Source organism: Coenobita brevimanus, chromosome 77 (genome assembly GCF_032717465.1).
Source record: "Coenobita brevimanus isolate Jiangsu-jjx chromosome 77, ASM3271746v2, whole genome shotgun sequence".
Lineage (NCBI taxonomy): Eukaryota > Metazoa > Arthropoda > Malacostraca > Decapoda > Coenobitidae > Coenobita > Coenobita brevimanus.
The window spans coordinates 12878215-12899440 of NC_137030.1; the positions used below are offsets into that span (position 1 = coordinate 12878215).

Consider the following 21226-nt stretch of genomic DNA (forward strand, 5'->3'; position numbering starts at 1 on the left):
GGAAGTTGCTGAATGATGTGAGGGGTATGTATGATGGTGCTAAGGCTGCAGTGAGTGTGGATAGTGAACTGAGTAAATTTTTCTATTTCAAGACTGGGTTGAAACAGGTATGTGTCATGTCTCCATGGTTGTTCAATCTGTATATGGATGGGGTTATAAAAGAGATACAAGGTAGGGCAGTGGATGCTGGAGTGGCCCTAGTGAGACAGGGCAGTGTTTGGAAACTCCCTGTACTGTTGTTTGCAGATGATACTGTGTTGTTAATTGAAGACGAAGGGGAGCTGCAAGGTTTCATGGATAAGTTTGGGAGAGTGTGTAAGAAACGGAATTTAAAGATAAATGTAGGGAAGAGTAACGTTGTGGTCGTCGAGAGAGGTGAAGTCAGTGAATGTACAGTGAGGTGGAATGATGGGGAAATGGAAACTGCGAGTACGTTTAAGTACTTGGGTAACGTGATGAGTAAGGATGGAAGTTTGGAGGGTGAAGTGCTTGAAAGGGTACAATAAGGAAGAAAGGTTGCTGGTTCCTTGAGGGCAGTGATAAGAAACAGGGAAATGAGCATGGCAGTGAAAAATTTATTACATGACAGTATTGTGATATCAACTTTAACGTAAGGAAGTGACGCTTGGACGTTTTTGGAGGGACATAAATCAAGAGCGAGAGCAGTGGAAATGAGTTATTTGAGAGGAGCCTGTGGGGTCACATGGTTAGACAGACTGAGAAATGAGGATGTGAAGGAGCGTTGTAGTGTGGATGTGGATGTGATAGGAAGCGTTAGGAGAAACACATTGAGGTGATTTGGCCATGTAGAAAGGATGGAGAGTGAGAGACTGAAGAGGAGAGTGTATGCGAGTGAGGTGGAGGGGGAGAGAGGGAGGGGAAGGCCAAGGATGAGATGGAGGGATGGAGTGGAGAGGTATATGAGGAAGGGGTGTGTGAAGTGAGAGCAGGGAAGTGAAATGGCGGGGGACAGGGTGACGTGGAGGCGATTTGTTTGTGCCCACCCCGTATAAGAGATTAAGGCGTCTGGCAATAGATAGATGGATAGAAAATCCTGTAGTTCACATTCTTCACAACACGCTTCATAAACCTCAGAAGCTATCTGGGGAGAGGAAAGGAGGGTGGGGTGTAGAGAGGGAGAATGCCATGTTGCCAAATTTATTAAATCGCCCACTAGGAGAGGAACAAAACTTCTGTGGCCAATAATACATGTTGCCTGGGTTAGTACACCACTGATGGTGTATAAATTTACATGCTGTATATGTAAACAGTTGTGTGTTCAGCTTTTTATGAAATAAAGATATGTCTGTCTGTCTGTCTATCAGTCTATCTATAACCACAAGCCGGAATCCCGTATGGGATGGTCGTTTGTCTCTGAGTTAGTTTTAGGGGGAGGGGCACTAAACCATCGCCAACCCATTTGCTGACACGTAGGAAACACGTATGGCTTGGTTACATGGTTACCTCCCAGCGTTGTAAATGGTTTCTTGGCATACAGGAAACCATTTGGCTTGTCACTCAGTGTAAAGCCATCTGATATAGAAAGAAGAGTAATAAAAAGTGAAGGGTCGACGACCGACAGATTCAGACTGTGGGATGATTTATGTATACTCGTAATGCCTCGCGACGCATCCTGTAAACTACTAGTTTTCTCAGTCAGTAACCACCTTTGATTCCACGTCACGTCACCCCGACCGGTATTTATTTCTGCTGTGTCACTACTTTGGCGTTAATACCTACCGTCCTTATTGAATAAATGCCAGGGTTGTCTCATACAGGTCTGGTGTACTGGCACTAATGGGGGTGTTTTTACTTGCCGGTGGGTCTTACGGTAGATCAGTAAAGTACTTGCATGTTTTAACAAAATTAACTAATTTAATCTGTTCCCTTCCCTACCTGGGAATCGAAGTCGCGGTCACCAGGACAGCAGATCACCACCAAAGGTGTTAATTTCAACACAGTCTCCATAAACAACATACAATACTAAACCCCTGAATCAGATGGCATAGTGTACTGATTTATTCCTGCTCTCTCCAGACGATTTCATTTAACTTTGGATACAATTTTCGACCTGAGGGGTTAGATTAAATCCTTCAGTATCTCTTCCAGTGCGAGGAGTGTTTCTCAGGCTGAATAAAATTGTCTGACGGTTGCGAGAATAATGTGGAAAATGCTGTAAGTGGCCTAGGTGAAGGAGTCATATGCGGAAAATGCACTAGTAAGAAAGAAGTGTTTGGAAATCTTTTGCAATTACGAGAACAAAAGCTTTGGTGTATCATTGCCACCTCCCCCTGCCCCCTTCCGCTGCTCCTTCCCTTCTCCTCTCCTCCCCCTTCGCTTTTCTGCCCCTCCTATCACGCTCCACTCCCTTTTCCACTCTCTCCATCTTCCTATTTATCCCTTTCTCCTCTTTCCTTGATTTTACTTCCCCTAAACTCCCCATCCCTTTCCTTCCTCCTCTGCTTCCTCTTTCCCCTCTTCCCACTGTCTTCCTCTCACTACCCTTCTATCACTCTCCTCCCTCCTCCTCCCACTCCATCCACAACTCTCCCTTCCTCTTCCCCATCTATCTACTTATCTCCATTATTTTCACTCTCTCCTCTCTCACTTTCCCTCCAGGCCACTTTCCTCCCCCCCCAACTTTACAAAACTCTCCTCTCTCACTCCCTATACATCCTATTTTCCCCTCCCTCCCTCCCTCACTCAGTGTACAGTTCTAGCTCTCCACTTCCCTCCTTTCCTTTATCTCCCTCCCCTTGTAATTACCACCAGGCTCGAGGGGGGAATTCCTATAACTTTTCCTACTCCTCTCTCTCTCTCTCTCTCTCTCTCTCTCTCTCTCTCTCTCTCACTCTCTCTCTCTCTCTCTCACGCTCTCTCTCCCTCCCCCATCCTCCTCTCACCCCCGTCCCGCTTTTCTCCTCCATTCCTACCATTCACTGTCCCCAGCCTCTCCTTTATTTCTTCGTCTCTCCTCTCCTCCATTTCTTCTTCTTCCATTCTTTTGCCCTTGGTCTTCCTTGAAATATTCAGTATATATGAGACCAGATCTGTTGACATTGTATATCTCGATTTTCAAAAAGCATTTGATAGAATTCCACATAAAAGACTACTTCAGAAATTGAATGCGCATGGGTTCAGAGGCAATGTGCTCGGGTGGATCGATAACTGACACATCTTTACAGAGGCAGGCAATACAGAGTGACCTCGATCGACTGTTTAATTGGGCCCAAACATGGCAGATGGAGTTCAGTACTTGTATGAATGCAAAGTGTTAGAGTTTAGAAATAAAAATGGAAAAGCTTGTTACACCATGAACAGTGTTCAGCTAGATAATGTCAGTCATGAAAAAGATTAAGGAATTATAATAAGAAATGATCTTAAACCAAGGAAACAGTATACGGAGGCTGTTAAGAAAGCCGTCAAATTAATCGGATTCATTGGTAGAACGTTCGAATATAAATCAGATAATTTCATCCTCACCTTATATAATTCTCTAGTTCACCCACACCCTGAGTATTGTGTCCAGTTCCGGTAGCCTTATGACAAAAACATATAGGGAAACTTGAAAGAGTCCGACGATGAGTGACTAAACTGATACCCAGATTGAGAAACAAATCATACGAGGAACGTTTTGAAGCAGTGAATCTCTTGAGCCTAACTAAAAAACATTTTAGGAGATTTGATTAAAGTATTTAAAATATTCAAAGAACACCATATCATGGCTGTTAATAAATTCTTCACAGCTGATCACTCGAATTATACTAGAGGCAAAGGGCATAAAATAATTGGCAAATGATGCCAGTCGCATGGCGCTAAGCATTTCTTCTTTAACAGAGTAATAATGTTATGGAACAAATTGCCCTCCAGTGTAGTGGACTGTGGTACAGTACTAACCTTACAGATCGCTTGGATAAGTATGTCTTCTAACCCCCAGCTTAATATGTTGACTCCTGAATCAAACACTTCAATATAGTATATATATATATATATATATATATATATATATATATATATATATATATATATATATATATATATATATATATATATATATATATATATATATATATATATATATACTCGGTATATATTCCGAGCTCGGATAATGTAACCCGCAGAACACCACTGATAAATATTGTTAACTTCCTTCTCAGGTTGATGGTTAAGAGGAGAATCTCTTTTTTACCACTTTCCCATGAAATTTCCATGACAGTCTTTCTATGCCGAATTGTGATCCTTCTCACTATTTCCTGCCGGCTTCGGCTAGAGGGTTTGGTGGGTGGGGGTCGTGGGGGGCCTTTCTGTTTTTCTATCCCGGTTTTTAAATGGTAGAATGCTTTCGTTAGTAGTAAACTTCCCTATATCAAACAGCCATGAAAGTATCAACAGGTGTGTTGCTGTTTGCTTTCCTTTGTACTCCTTTTTCCCATCTTCCCTTCTTCTCTATCCCTCTTACTTCTTTCCCTTCCATACCTCACTCACTCAACTCCTTCCCCCTCACTCACTCTCTTCCTCCTGTCTTCATCTCTCCTTCATTTTCCCCCCACTAACGTTCTGCCTTCTCTGTTCCCTCCACCCCTCCATCCCTCTCCTCCATATCCTCTCCTCCACTTTACGCACCACTCCTTCATCCCCCGCCTCCATCCCTTTTTGCTTCTCCACTCTTCCCCTTCTCCCCAAGTCCCTCTCAATCTTTTCCCCTTCATTCCATCCCTCTCCTCCCTCTTCCTCTCCCTTCCACTCTCCCTCTCCACCCCCTCCACCACAAACAGGCTATATTAACCCCCTCAGTCCTGCTCCACGCACACACTCCACGTCCACCGCCAGCATGAGACCTCTGCTTATTCTCATCCTTACTGCATTCATCTTGGTGAGTTGGACAGTTTAACTGTGACTCTATCTGTCTCTGTCTCTGTCTGTCTGTTTCTCTCTCTCTCTCTCTCTCTCTCTCTCTCTCTCTCTCTCTCTCTCTCTCTCTCTCCAATTGTACCGAAGGGGTCTATGTTGAGTTTCGTATTTTGCCACTTTTTAATATTCACTCTAATTGGATTTTGAAGTGTGTGGTAGCTGCATGAGTGAAGATAAATAGATATATAAGCAATTCTGTGCACAAGTTAACGTTAGGAATGTTTATGGCTATCCTTCCTCATCTCTCCTGTGATGTGTGGGCGTCATAGCAATGAATTTTGAGGTGTGTGGAAGAGGTCTATATGCTTAACTATTCATCGTCCTGGTTTTTGTTGTTGTTGCTGTCCAAAGGTAAAAAAGATTTCATGGAAACTTTTACTGTCTACAGTGTAAAGGCCTGAACTGCTCACCCATAGGACGGATTTCTCGGACACACCTTCCCTTGCACGACCCGAAGTGATCTCTCTTGACAGGAATAAAACTGACGGAGCGTAGAAGAACCTGAGAGATCTCTTGTTAGAACTATATCATGTACCATATCTCCAAAAAAACATTTGTGCGATAGGACAGTTGTTTGGTACACTCCCTCTGACGTTACACACATCGGTGTCTGCTGACCTGGCTCGATTCCATGGACGTGAAATGATGTGAGAGTACTAAACTGACAGTAATAGGTTTTGACCAATGACACTAAGCTGACCCGAACTGACCTCACTTGGCATGATGGAACCATAAGTGACAATAATGATCCTGACTGGATCTAACCTCACCAAATGTACGTAGCTGACACTGAATGGCCCTGGAAAGTCCTGACCTAACTTGTTATAAATAAATCTGAACTGCTATTTATTGCTCTGACTAAACTGGGCTAGACGTAAATGGTCTGCATGAACTATAAGTGATGTAAATGAACCAAATTGGATTTCAGTGGAAGTAATTGGACCTGAATGGCTCTGAGCTAACCTGCGCTGATCTGATCTGACTGGATTCGTAAATGAATGTGAACTGACCCTAATGGATAAGAATTGTCACTGACCTGAATTGACGTGGTTGGCTCTGGCCGGGCCGGAACATAAGCCTAATAAAGTGACCCAGTAGCAGTGACCGTAATCCCACCCACATCTAAATAAGAACTCGGTGAACAGCAAGCCAACATTGTGCCTTTCCCGTACTCCATCCATGCACAAGTCAAACATTCTCTTTTGAGGAATGGGGAGGGGTTTGAGGGACGTATCTATAACCGGGCAGCTTCATCGTCTGGTCATATCGGTGCCACAACGTGAAGGCGTCCCTCTCCTCCACCACCAAAAAGAATGAAAACAGAAGTATCTTATGTGACTTGATGGTCTGACAGACGCACTTGTTTATTGCCTGACATGGGAACCCCCGAAATCCCTTCGTACCAACCCGAATGAGACAATATTAGCCTGGGATTATGCTGCACCTGGACAATATTCTCAATTGGAATCCCCATTGCCCAACCTGTACTCTGTCCCGCTCAGTAACTCCATCTATTTCATCAACACCTGTTACTGTACTTTACTGGCTCTTAACATGCCCCCCTTCCCATATATACAGGGTGTAACGCGACGTATGACAAAAACTTACATCAATGATGTATCATGTAATTTTGAGTATATTTTGTTCTATAGACATATGCTCTCTGCGATCCCAGTTCAGTACCCAGCATTCGGCTGTTTTGTGTAAAAGCTTCCTCTCTTGCATGTGCCATTGGGTGAGAGCTTCGCAGGGCGACAGGAGACGAGTATTATTAGCTTATACTGTACTGTACATGAAAATCCCATATCCTATCAGTACACACGAGTTTTAAGAAGAAACTTTACGTAGTCTATTGATTCTTTAACATCAAGTCATGCATTCATGCAATTCTTTTGCACAAATCGACTGTAATTAAGGATCAGATTCAAATTTTATGGCTTGCAAGGGAGTAGGGAGGGAGGGAGGACAGGCTGGTGTGTTGTTGCCAGTTATGTAATATTTGGTTTGTAGGATGTTGCTACCAGCATTATCATAACACCCACAGCTCATTCAGTGAAAAAACGTTATTCTAAAGGGGGATTAGCCTCACTTTATGTCACGAAGAATTTTATTTATCACAGTTTTTCTGCTGCACGTAAACGTGGCGCCATTGGGTATCTCCACCTGTGTTCCTCTCTGCAGCACTGGCATTATCATCGCAGAATCCGTTAAAAAATACACGATGTCTGCATATTCTTCATTGCTGTACGTACGTGGCAAGCTGTTTCATGAACATGTGAAGCTGAACCCGGTGAACAACAGAACGCGGAGAACAGTATTTGAAGTGTGTGCCTCCCCTGCAAATGTTCCCGTTCAAATGACAGTGGACGCAGGGTTGCCAAGTCCTTCTCATCAATCTCGCTAGTCTAATCCTGAAAACTTGCTAGAATGTCGCTAGATAATAAACACTGCAAAACATCGCTAGAAAATACGATAAAATCTCTAGAATAGCACCTAAAAATGGTAAAATATCCAGAATGTAGCTGGATATCATGTTGCCAGATGTTAGTGCCGCAAGTAGAAGCAAGAAAATAGGTCTAGCAACATAGTCGTTACATTGGCAATCCTGTATCACTGTTCTCACGTCAGCATATGAAAAAAATGGTGCCACGTTTGCTTGCAGCAGAAAAACTGTAATGAATAATAATATTAATCCTGACTTAAAGTGATGCTAGTCACTCAGTACGGTAATATTCTTTCACTGAATGAGCTTGGGTGTTATGACAATGCCGGTAGCTACATCCTACAAACCAAATATTACATAACTGGCAACAACACACCAGCCTGTCCTCCCTCCCTCCCAGCTCCCTTGCAAGCCATAAAATATGAATTTAATCCTTAATTACAGTCGATTTGTGCAAAAGAATTGCATGAATGCATGACTTGATGTTAAAGAATCAATAGACTATGTAAAGTTTTTTCTTAAAACTCGTGTCTACTAATAGGATATGGGATTTTCATGTACAGTACAGTATAAGCTAATAATACTCGTCTCCCGTCGCCCTGCGAAGCTCTCACCCAATGGCACATGCAAGAGAGGAAGCTTTTACACAAAACAGCCGAATGCTGGGTACTGAACTGGGATCGCAGAGAGCATATGTCTATAGAACAAAATATACTCAAAATTACATGATAGATCATTGGTGTAAGTTTTTGTCATACGTCGCGTTACACCCTGTATATATATATATATATATATATATATATATATATATATATATATATATATATATATCTATATATATATATATATGCCCTGTATATATATATATATATATATACATAAGGGGCCTCTTTGGTACAGTGGTAGAGTGCGCGTTTCGTACACAGGTGAGCCAGGGTTCGCGCCCCGCCAGAGTAATAAAGTTTGGGAGTGTTCACCCGGCAACGTACTGCATTGGTGGACACAAGGGGTGCTGTGGTTGAACCAGTGTCGCTTACTATAAAAGTATGCTTGCATCCAGTCGGCTTGCGCGGGCCCATTACACTTGGTTCACAGACTATACATACATCCAAAGCCACTCCAACATTGCAATTACACGTTCAAGCACTTCTTACCCTACATACATTCTCTACCAGACAGCCTAAGCCACTTGGTAGAGATACATTGGCTGTATCGTCCCCACTTCGGTCGGGATAGGCCGGTCCTGAAATAGATACTGAAACGGCTGATTAAATATATATATATATAGAGAGAGAGAGAGAGAGTGAGAGTGAGATAGAGAGAGAGAGAGAGAGAGATCATCTCATCTCATCATCCGTTTCAGTGTCCACTGCAGACCGTCCGATCCCAACCGAAGTTAGGAAGATACAGCCAATGTATCCCTAGCAAGTGGCTTAGGCTGTCTAGTAGAGATTGTATGTAGGGTGAGAAGTGCTTGTAAGTGTAATTGTTGTGTTGAAATGGCTTTGGATGTGTCTATAGCCTGTGAACCAAGTGTAATCAACCCGCGCAAGCCGAATGGGTGTAAGCGTACTTTATAGCATGCGACACAGGTTTAACAACAGCACCCTTTGTGTCCGCCAATGCATTAAGAGGCCAGAATATCGCTCCCAAAGATTTTGACCCTGGCGGGGCGCGAACCCTCGTTCTTCAGTGTACGAAAACACACACTTTACCACAGTATCACAGAGGCCCCATTTATCTATACATCTATATTTCTATCTATCTATATTTCTATCTATCTATTTATCTATCTATCTATGTATCTATCTATCTATCTATAAATGGTCAATAATACGGGCCAAGGTGTTATTAGCTCCTCCCCCCCCCCTCCGCCACATACGTGCCTGGATCTCAAGGTGACAGGCACACCATTAAGGGGTTGTGGTGGGAGCGTTGGGTTGGGGTGTTGGGAATGTTGTGGTGGGGTAGGGGGTGTTTAGTGGGGGTGTTGGGGGTATTGATGTACAGTAGGGTGGGGGTGTTTGGAGGGGGTGTTGGGTGTGTTGTGGTGAGGTGGAGGTGTTTGGTGGGGGTTGGGGTGGGGGTGGGGGTATTTCTGTGTTGTGGTCTGATAGCTGGGAAAACCAAAGCAGCGCAGGACGAACGGCTGCCTGTAGAGATCATACGAGTACATTACACTCATCATAACATCATAAAGTGGGTGCCAGGCTGTATACATACATACATACATACATACACATGCATATACACGTAAAACCATACATACATGCATATACACGTACGACCATCCATCCATACATACACATATGCATACATACATACATACATACACATAAAATGTGTGTGTGTGTGTGTGTGTGTGTGTGTGTGTGTGTGTGTGTGTGTGTGTGTCTGTGTATGTGTGTGTGTGTGTGTGTGTGTGTGTGTGTGTGTGTGTGTGTGTGTGTGTGTGTGTGTGTGTGTGTGTGTGTGTGTGTGTGAGGATACCCTGTGAATATAGGAGTGGAGGTTTAATGATTTGTCTATAGTGAAGGTTTATCCTGATTTTATCTGCAACAACAACAACAAGATAATTTCACATTGCTTCCATAAACCTGGCATGTTTCGGCGCAGATAAAATCCCCACCAAACCTTATTGTTACATCTCATCACCACTGCCCTCCCCCTCCATCTCAAGCCTCTAGCACAAGTCAACACTGTATTCAAAGGGTTGCTATATAAAGGAAAGAGTTGAACAGGAACATAAATTGTGTTTCGTGGGTAAAATTAATTCGTGTAATCTTGTTAACATGTCAAATTTTAAACGAAGTCAAAGCTGCCATTATGGTTTGCTAAATGAAGGATAATTACGTGGTTCAAATTACAGCCAGCTTTTTGTGTGTATTAGTTTTATGGTAAAGGTGGAGGCGAGCGACGAGAGGGGTGAAGGGTTGAATCTCACTCTCACTTCTCTCTTGCCTCCTACTCCCTCTCTCCCTTCCCCTTCATCGCCTTTCGCCCTCTCTCCCTCCTTCCTCATCCCCTCCCGCCCTCTCTCCCTCCCCCTTCCATCTCTCTCTCTCTCTCTTTCTCTCTCTGTTTTCTTGGTTTTTGGTAGGTGAGGACGCCCACTGTCCTTCCTCCATGTTTATCCTTGTCCTTACCTAGTGGAATAAATTTGTTAGATACAACCTTCCCTATACCAAACAGCCACGACAGGACCAACAGATCTGTTGCTGTTTGCTTTCCTTTGTACTCCTCTGTACCTTTGTATTCAGCTGATTTGGAGCTCAGTTTAAGCGACTGCACACCGAGTAACAAATCAAATGTTTTCTGGTAACCCCACAACCCAATGGACGCCTGGTGGTCTAGTAAGTTAAGGCGCTCCAGCCAAGTGTGACCCAGAAGAGTTTACATCCGAGGAATGGTTAGGGCTTATTGCTCATATAATGCCACTCAGGGTCTAGTAACTGGTCACCTTCGTATTTATTGTCGGGACCAAGTAGCTTAGGCATTTTGCTTATGGGGTAATATAGGACTGTATGACACACAGACGGAGATTTTCCCTCTTGGTGTTGGTGTTTTCATTCTTCATACTGACGCTCGTGGTGTCGGATGGTTTAATTCAGCTTATAATAGACTTTTCTCCCTCGAAAAGAGGTCAGATGCAGCCTACATGAACACCTTCAGGTCTTCACCAATAAGGGTCCGTCTTAAGTTGAATGAAGGCGCTCCAATCGGATTGAGCCAGTCAAGGTTTATATCCAAGGCGTGGTTGGGGTTTATTGCTCACGTCATGCCACTCAAAGATGAGTGAGGCTGGTCACTCTCATCTTAAATGTCATGATCAACTGCCTAGCTCCGGGCTCCTACGCTCCTCATGGGGCAACATAGGACTGGATGATCGATAGATGGAGCAAAAATATCATTAAAAGTACGTTATTCGACTGAATTTGGACATTAGTAGTAGTAGTAGTACAGTCGTAGTAGTGGTGGTGGTAATATAGTAGTTGTTGTTGGTATTGGCAGTCGTGGTGGTAGTGGTGGTGGTTGTGTTGTATTTCTTTTTATTTATATATTCATTTATTTACTTCATGTTATTATTCTCCTATCTGTTCACTTTTCAAACAACGGCATTAATGTGTTCCCTCTCTCCTTGCAGGGTATGGCCGAGGCGGGTCGTCCGTCACCCATCTACGGCCCCCCGTAAGTCAGTCAGTCGTCAGCAGGAACAAACACCTTACCACAGCTTAAATGTCCTTCAGTAGTATCTATAAACATTCTTGAGCCTAAGATGTGTATGAGATTGCTTTCAAAAATACTTGTCTTCAGTCATATAGCTATAGTCTGTCTGTTTTCATACGACAAATATCTATCACCCTTTTTCGGTTCAGCAAAGCCACTGTAAGAACATCCATTAATTTTCCATAAAGTTTCCAACGATGTGCGTGGATCCGCTGTAGTTTTGATAACTTCCGAGATAACTACCTTTTGAGGCTGAGTTTGGCGCATGTTGGCTTTCGTCAGAAGTATATCTATCTATGTATAGCCAGACGCCATAATCCCATAAAGGGTGGCGATTTGTCTTTTAGTTGTTTTACGGGGAGGGGTACTAACCCTCCGCGAACTCACTTGTTGATTTTTGAAAATTTCACTTCAGTAATGCTTGTTTTTGTTTTTGTTTTTCTTTCTTATTTTTCACATAAGCTTTCCAATGATGTGCGTTGGTCCACTGTAGCTTTAATAGCATCCGAAATAATCCAATTTTGATGTTTCGTGTTGAACTTCCTTTTTTTTTGGGGGGGGGGGATGGCGAATAGTCAGAATTGCCGCTTAAATAACGAGTATTACTTTTCATAAGCTTTTCAATGATGTACATATATTCTCTGTCGTTTTCATAGTGTTAGACATAGCATCTTTTGGGTGATGTGAGTGGTATAGCCGACACCTACCCTCTTTATTATTGTTTTCGCTCTCTTCGCTCGCTCCGGCAAGATAATCTCCCAAGTTTCACACATAAGCCTGCAGATCTAACAATGCAATATTTCAACCTTTTCATCTCGCTTGAATATTGATGGTTAAGTAGGAAGAGTCTGATTTTGATGCCTTTTCGGAATGTCAAAGAACTGCTGACCGGAACACATTATTGCACGATGTATTAGTGTGAGTCGAGGGCTTTTGGTGGGATGTCACTGCTCTGTCTGTATATATGTCTGGTTGTCTGTTTATCTATGTATGTATGTACGTACCTTATGTATGTATGTGTGTATCTACGAGTACGTACGTATGTATGTATGTCTCTACGAGTATGTATGTATATATCTACGAGTATGTATGTACGTATGTATATACGTAGCCCCTCTCTCTGTCTCTCTCATCTAATCCTCTTTTTTTTTCCCAATCACAGGGGTAGGTGTCCAGGGCTAGGCTACAATGTCGCCTAAATTAATGCTAGTGCCAATCATCCCTGAGCTAAGGATATTAAAATACGCAATTACTTAATGCTGTAAGGAGTGTTCTAATGTTTGGTGTACTTTCTAAATGGTTTGTGGAGAACATTTACAAGCGTTTGTGGAGCCAGGATTCCGTGGGCTTGAATGGTGTGTGGATGGGAGTGTTGTTATTGGGCACACATTGGTTATTATGTAATTTTATCGATTTTCGTTCTCCCTGCCTCTCTAAACCCTACCTCACCCAGCTCAGGGGTGGGAAAGGTCACGATGATGATGATGATGATGATGATGATGATGATGATGATGGTGATGATGATGATGATGATGATGATGATGATGGTGATGATGATGATGATGATGATGATGATGATGATGATGATGATGATGATGATGATGATGATGATGATAATGATGACGATGATGATGATGATGACGATGATGATGATGATGATGAGGAAGATATTCTCTGCAAGCCAATTTCTGAATGCTATTGGGAGATTGATTCTATTCGTTTCCTCTCTTCAGGTATCCTCGGTGCCCCCACCCTGACTCCTTTGGACGCGTGTGCATCCATTACTACGACCAGTGCCACAGCGACCGTGAGTGTTCCTACAAACTGCCCGGGTCCCGATGCTGTCTGGTGGCTGGGTGTGGCAAGGAGTGCATAAATGTTTATTAAAGTGGGGTATGATGACCCGCTAGCGAGAAAGTGTCCATGGTATCGAAACTATTCATGCCATAGATACGGGGCCATTATATTTAGAAGCACTTATGCACTCCCTGTCTACGCTGCGTGTGAACTGTGGATTCCTTGGTGAAATTCTGAAGTAGAAAAAAAAAAAAAAAAAGGAGGGCTTTTAATCTCATGGGTGGGGCCAAACTCCCTTTGAGGAGGCTTTTTACCCCATCTGTTGAATTCTGTGTTTTGTTTCAAGGAGATGGGAAAAAATAAAGTTCCTTAAACAAAATAAGGTTTTATTGTCTTCTTTGTCCCCCCCCCCCCGAAAAAAAAAAATAATAATAATATCGATTTTGGCTGAAAGTACAAATATGCAACTGAAAAACAATTACTGATGAAATCTGATAAAGATTAATCTTAAGACAACCACATGAAAGGCACATTTTTCTTATTCATGAAAAATATACTCGTTTTTAGGTTGCAGGTGAGGCCCTTTGAAATCTGTCAGGTAACAGCAAACCCTAAAATGGACAAGAGACAAGCCTGTGCTTTACGTTTATTGAAAAAAAGGGTATAACCTTCCTCGGGAAATTCATCCAGACATGGTCAATACACTTGATGTGGACTTTCCTTATTATTCCACCATAAAGAAGTGGGCTGCTAATTTCAGGCAGGGCAGGGAGAGTACCGAAGATGACCCACGCCCAAAATCATTGAGGGAGGTGGTGGCTGAATCGGTAGAGAGGCGGCCTGCAGTCCTAATGGATCCAAGTTCGAATCCCGGCTGGAGCAAGGAACAGTTTAAGGATTTGAATGATAAAAAGCAGACTATTCTGATCTACCAGATGACCCGCCGACATGTCATAAATGTAACCCCGCTAATACCAGTACACAAGTCCTGTATGAGACAGCCCTAGCATGTATTCAATATGGATGGTGGGTGTTAGAGCCGAAGTGGTGACATATGGAAATGTCGGAGGGCTACTGGGCCCCATGGAGGACTACTGGGAGTTGGGAATAGGTACTGAAGCCTTTGCCCAGGATCGGGCACGAAAAAGAAAAAAAAAAAAAAAAAAAACTACAGACGATCAAGTGGAAACCGTTCACCTCATGATCTTGAATGACAGCCGCTTGTCTGTGCAGCAAGTAGCTGACACCATAGGCATCAGTGCCGGCTCAGTGCACACAGTTTTGACTAATATCTTAGGTATGAACAAGCTGTCTGCACGATGGCTGCCCAGAATGTTCACACCGGACCAGAAACTGACCAGTTTGGAAACTCATAAGACACTTTGATCTCGCTTCCATGCAGCCAGTTTCTTGTGGAGATCCGTGGCCCAGGATGAGGCATGGGTTCACCACTTTGAACCTGAATACAAGAATGAAAGCAAGCAATGAAAACACCACGATTCTTCACCTTTCCCAAAATTTAAGCGATCGGACCTGTCAGAAAGGTGATGGCCTCAGTGTTTTGGGACCCTGAGGCTATTCACACAACGGACTACTTTCAAATGCGTCAAACCATTAACGAGGCCTATTATGCATCAGAAACAGTCAAGGAGAAATGGAGAGAAAAACTGCGAGTGGGCGTGATGTTGCTTCAGGACAATGCACCTGTCCACAAGGCACAAATGGCACTGGCTAAAGCACTCAACTCTGACTCTGAATTGTTGCATCACGCTCCATACCCACCCAGCATGGCTCCATCTGACTTCTACCTGTTTCCCAAAATGAAATCTCACCTGCGTGGTCACCATTCTTGGAATGACGATGAAGTCATCTATGTTGTTGAGGCATATTTGGAAGCTCAAGATTCGACCATCTTCCGTGACGGGATAGCAATGCTTGAACGTCAGTGAATATGTATTTGGAAACTAGAGGAGACTACAGTACGTTGAAAAATAATACAAGAACGGTCTTTCTCCTACTGTAAGACATTTTTGGAGTGAGGCAGAGAACTTTTTGAAGGACTCAATTAGCAATATGAGACAGACTAGAAGAGAGTATGAGAAGGAAGTATGCCCTTTGTCGTTTGGGGAGGAATGAGGAACATGGAAGGCAGAACACACTGCTGGCAGAAGATTGTCAGAGAAGAGTGAAGAGAGAAACCTGTTTTGTACACAGGAAAAATCATCCAATATATTACTCAGAATCGTATAATTTCATCCGATTTTATCTTTGCTTGACCCTTAACCCTTCCGCCGAGTTTGATTCTAATCGTATGAAAACTTTTCTTCTTCACCTTACACTGTGAACTTGACCTTTGATGTATTCTTTAAAACCCCTGCTGATTCTCAACCATTGCACTTAGTTTGGACCAATCTGAATTAAACCTTTCCAAGTTAAAGGGTCAAACAATTGAACGTGACCTATGACCTTGACCTTTGACTAATTGATCTTAAAATGGTGAAACTTCATCCTTGTCTGAGCTTTAACATTTCCACCCTGTTTGGCCTTAATGAGGTCAGACTTACGGGCTGACATTTCGTGTGACCTTGACGTAAAACCTAGTATCTTTAACAACAATAGGTCAGCCCTTGGAAAGCGTCTAGCATGGGTCAAGTGGTCGACTGCAGTAATCCTCTATTTGTATGGTCTTTCATCGACACACTCTCTCTCTCTCTCTCTCTCTAACACATCAAATGCTTCTGCATATGCGAACATAAAAAGTGAGGGGCAGGAGTAAGGTGAGGAAGTGTACAGGGTGAGAGGGTGATTTAGGAAGGGTGCTTTGTATTTTGTCTCACTGGGATGTTGTCAGACCAGGCACGATAAACACAAAAACAAGCTCAACCAGCCGACTCACCTTCAGTCTGACCTCTGAAGAAAATTTTATATCTGATTCTACACATCAAATCTTTCTTATTTTACTTTATGCTTTACATTATTCCGTTTATTTTGATGATCCTTATTTTTTATATTTATTTTTGAGACCTCTCGTTGCCAGGGAGTACCTGGATATTATTTTCAACCCGCTCAGTACCAAGCTTCATCCCTAATCTGAGACGTAATATATCTGACGGTGTTTTGCTTCTTGTATCTTGTTCAGTATATATATACAGAGAGAGAGAGGCGGCCTGCAGTCCTGATGGACCCAGGTTCGAATCCCGGCTGGGGCAGGGAACAGTTTAAGGATTTGAATTTCATAGAAGCAGACTTTCCTGATCTACCCTATGACCCGCATACATGTCATAAAAGTACCCCCGCTAATACCAATACGCCAGTCCTGTATGAGACAGCCCTAGCATGTATTCAATATGAACGGTGGGTGTTAGCGCCGAAGTGGTGACATGTGGAGGTGTAGGAGGACTACTGGGCCTTGGGATAGGCTACTGCCCATGAGATATAGGCCCTGAAGCCTTTGCCCAGAGTCGGACACACACATATATATATATATATATATATATATATATATATATATATATATATATATATATATATATATATATATATATTGTTACGGAACAGAGAAAGATAATGTACACTTTAAGTGAGAATGCTAAAAATCACTACTGTCCCGTAAAGTTCCAGGTTCAAAACAAAAGAGTTAGGTAAAATTACAAGTTAAATTTTAATGCTCAAACTAACAACAAAACATTCAGGACTCATAAGGATAATGTAATGGCAAAAAAGAGGTTAAATATATGGTTAACTGCAATAGCCTCTATTAACACGAAATTAGCAAGAGTAAATTTATCTAAGTCAGCCCTGATAAAATGAAAATACACTGGGTAATGCTCAGTTAATGCAAGATAAATTATTACAGATACAAAATATTATCAAAAATGACTGACAAAAAGAACCTTTACATAAATCACAAAAAAACCTCACTAGGCCTAAGAATTAACCCTATGGTACACAGCACAAGGAAAAATGCAACAACAGTTATACTCAAATTACACAGCTGCTAGATGGTTGGAGACTTCCTGAGCACTCACAACAATAACTGTACAGGGGAGGACAGAGATGTGAACAAAATGAGGAGTAGATCTAAGTGGCCATGATGCAGAGACTAAGCTCATTATATAGGGGCTGGCAGAGCTTGATACAACTTGTAAGAAGGATGCGCAAATGAAGCCATGGGGACAAAGAGTTGACAATCCCGCTCTGAACAACAGAAAGAACGACTTACTCTGCTATAACGGTAGAAGGGGGGGACTGAGGCAGAACACGCTCGTGATCAAACATGCAGCATACTGTGCGTTAAAATTACACAAAGGATGATGAAATCATAGGCTATGTAACACCTCCCCACAAAGAAAAAGAAATTTGCAAAGGAAATTTCTTATTACTCTAAAACAATCTGTCTAAAGTCTAGATAAACAATCTGCAATAACATTTTCTTTCCCCTTGACATGTTGTATGTCTAATGAATACTCCTGAAGAAGTAGACTCCATCTTGTCAATCTCTGATTTTTATCTTTAAACTTACTAAGGAATTTCAGTGGGTTATGATCGGTATAAATGACTATGGGGTCAAAACCAGAACACAAATAAAATTAAAAATGCTGTAAACCCAAAATCAAGGCCAAAAGCTCTTTCTCAATAGTGGAGTGGTTCTTTTGAGGTGGAGTGAACTTCTTACTGTAATAAGATACAGGGTGTTCAGTCATAGGTACTTGCCAGTATCCCTTTAACAAATCAAACTTACTTATGTACCTAGCCTTTTCGATCTTGTCTATGCAATCTTCCACGCGAGGGAGAGGGTAAGTGTCTTTTGGTTATCTGATTAACACGTTTGTAGTCGATGCAAAGCCGCTGTGACCCCCCTGGCTTAGGGACCAGAGTGACAGGAGAACTCCACTCGCTCTGACAGGGCTCAATCATCTTGTGGTCCAACAGGTAGCCAAGCTCCTTCTGGATGAGAGGAACTTTGACTGGGTTCACACGGTAAGGAGGCAATTTAATTGGCTTTGTGTCTCCAACATCGACATCATGCATCAACACAGTGGTTCTTCCTGGAGCAGCACGGAACACTTGCGGGTACTCCTGCAGTAATGCCGAAAACTCTTGCCTTTCCTTGGGAGGTAGATGAGAAAGCTTAGTCTGGAGATCATTCATGATATCAGGATTCTTCCCCAAACTATCACTCAGGCTCATACTGCATGGGAGAGCTTCACTTGCAGACTCGGGTGGAAAAGCTACAGTGCAGACTGGATTATTTTCGGTCCGCCTGTGATATAACTTTAGCATGTTGATGTGACATAGTTGCTTGCTCTTTCTACGATCTGGTGTGGCGATGACATAGTTGACATCACTGAGTTTCTTCTCCACGAAATAAGGACCACTAAACTTGGCTTGAAGAGGTTGCCCATGCACTGGTAGCAGAATCAAAACCTGATCTCCTGGCTGAAAGTGGCGTAACCTGGACTTCTTATCATAACAAGTCTTCATCTTCTCCTGAGCAGCTCCTAAATTCTCTCGCCAGCTGTAAAGCAGTGGACAGCCGTTCTTTGAACTTCATCACATACTCCAGCAGGTTGACGTCATCTTCCTCAGACAGCCAGCATTCCTTGAGTAGCTTAAGGGGTCCTCTTACTTCATGGCCAAACAGTAGTTCAAAAGCTGAGAAGCCCAGTGATTCATTTGGAGATTCTCTTGCGGCAAACACAACAAATGGAAGACCTTTATCCCAGTCTTTCTGATGTTCCAAACAGTATTTTTTGAGCATCGATTTGAGTGTTTGATGATATCTCTCCAACGCTCCTTGGGACTGGGGATGGTAAGCTGAAGACGTGATCTAGGTGATGCCCAACTCTTTCAGAGACTGCTTGAAATCGTTTGACATGAAATTACTTCCCCGGTCTGACTGTACCTCCTTGGGCAGACCAAACTTTGTGAAGAACCCTAGCATTTCCTTAACCACGTTCTTTGCTGAGATATTTCTAAGTGGAATGGCTTCAGGATAACGAGTAGCCATATCAATAAGGGTCAACACATAAGAAAATCCTGAAGAAGTCTTAGGAAGAGGGCCCACAATATCCACCAACACACGGGTGAATGGCGCCTCAAAAGGAGGAATGGGAACTAGAGGTGCAACCTTTTCGGTCTGATTACACTTCCCCACAACTTGACAGGTGTGACAAGACTTACAATACCAGGAAACATCCCTGAAGATACCTGGCCAGTAGAAGTGTTTCAAAATGCGTGCCACAGTCTTCTTCACTCCAAGGTGTCCTGCCAAACTGGAATCATGGGCTACTCTAATGATACCCTGCCTACAAACACGAGGGATGACAACTTGATGTACAACCTCCCATTCACAGTCGGCTGATGCTGCTGGGGGTCTCCACTTCCTCATAAGTACTCCTGACTTTATATAATAACAAGTAGAAGCACCGGCTGACTCTTCTTCACTGTAAGCAGAGTTAGCTAGACCTTTCAACTCAGGGTCAACAACCTGCAACTCAACCAACTCTTGACGAGACAAATTATCAACACTACGGGGTACTGCCTCATCTGGTGAGTGGTCCAAATTAGCAAGAAAAGTGTCAGCTAGGATAACATCATCATCATCATTATCTTCTAAATCACCAGTAACTTTAGATTTAGCCCTAGTGACAGCACATGCAGGGAACACATCAGGGAAATCACAATCCTGGGACGCAGCCACTGGCTCCCTAGACAACTGAGGAGCTGGACACACTTGACTTCCACCAATATCATTTCCAAGTAAGAAAGTTACACCTGACATTGGGAGTGTCTCAACCAACCCAACCATAACGGAACCATTAACAAAACCAGACTCTAAATTCACTCTGCACAGAGGGACAGAGAAGTAATTATTCACTACACCTTGTAAGATTACAGTTTCATCAGAGGAGTTAACATTAGAGCCTAGAACACTGGTCAGCATAAGGGATTGGCAAGCACCTGTATCACGATATATTTTAACTGATTTCCTGTCATTACTGTCCAGAGGACTGACAAAACCATCAGACAGGAAATTAGCACATGAACTCTTGAGAGTGTCACCCACGTTACTGCTCAAAAGAGGAGCTCCATCATGAGAATTTAATTTACCCCTCAAAGCAGGTTCAGTTAACTCAGTTAAAGAATTCTGGGAACTCTCAAGAGTGGACACTAGACCAATTGACTGAATATTTAAAGACTCCTTTTTGTTCACATCACGCTGTCTTCTGAAACATTTCTCCGTAGTATGACCAAGCTTACTACTATAAGTACATTTACTTTTCTGAAATCTAGAGGTGAAGCTGGTATTTACTTCCTGAGAAACATCATCTTTATTCTCTTTCCTGTTACCTGTACTCTTAGTAGAGGCAACGTACTTACTCTCAGCTTTCCTTCTTTCTCTAGAATATCTCTTGTGAGTGAGAACATATTCATCAGCTAAAACTGCAGCATCGGACAAATTATCTATTCTTCTCTCATCAAGATATAGGCTTACATCTTTATAAATACACCTCTTGAAGTCCTCCAGCAAAATCATCTGCTTAAATTTACCAAAATCAGAATCCACATTCTTAGAATTTAACCACTGCTCTAACAGATCTTCTTTGATTTTTGCATACTCAACATGGGATTGCTTATCTTGCTTGTAAGTTGTCCTAAATTTTACACTATAAGCTTCAGGAACAAGCTCATAGGCCTTAAGAATCAAGCTCTTAACTGCATCATAATTATCAGATTGATCCTGAGGCAAAGATGCATAAGTTACTTGAGCTTTACCGGTGAGAACAGTTTGAAGGAGTACTGGCCAATACTCCTTGGGCTAATTAAAACCTGTAGCTACCCTCT

At 42.6% G+C, this 21226-nt stretch overlaps 1 protein-coding gene across 1 annotated transcript; it reads left to right on the forward strand.

Annotated features, from left to right (window-relative positions):
- The first annotated feature begins 4830 nt into the window (after window positions 1–4830).
- LOC145408492 (uncharacterized) lies at window positions 4831–14764 on the forward strand. The gene is made up of 4 exons (XM_080279226.1): window positions 4831–4873; window positions 11499–11542; window positions 13315–13459; window positions 14612–14764. Exons 1-4 carry the CDS (start codon window positions 4832–4834, stop codon window positions 14762–14764), a joined length of 384 nt encoding a protein of 127 aa, XP_080135352.1. The 5' UTR covers window position 4831.
- The last annotated feature ends 6462 nt before the right edge of the window (window positions 14765–21226 follow it).

Bases quoted from the DNA above. Each gene is read 5' to 3' on its own strand.
- LOC145408492 (XM_080279226.1), top strand. From the start codon at position 4,832: ATGAGACCTCTGCTTATTCTCATCCTTACTGCATTCATCTTG. The intron at 11,543-13,314 runs GTAAGTCAGTCA...TCCTCTCTTCAG, and splicing joins TCACCCATCTACGGCCCCCC to GTATCCTCGGTGCCCCCACC. The intron at 13,460-14,611 runs GTTTATTAAAGT...TTGTCTGTGCAG, and splicing joins GTGGCAAGGAGTGCATAAAT to CAAGTAGCTGACACCATAGG.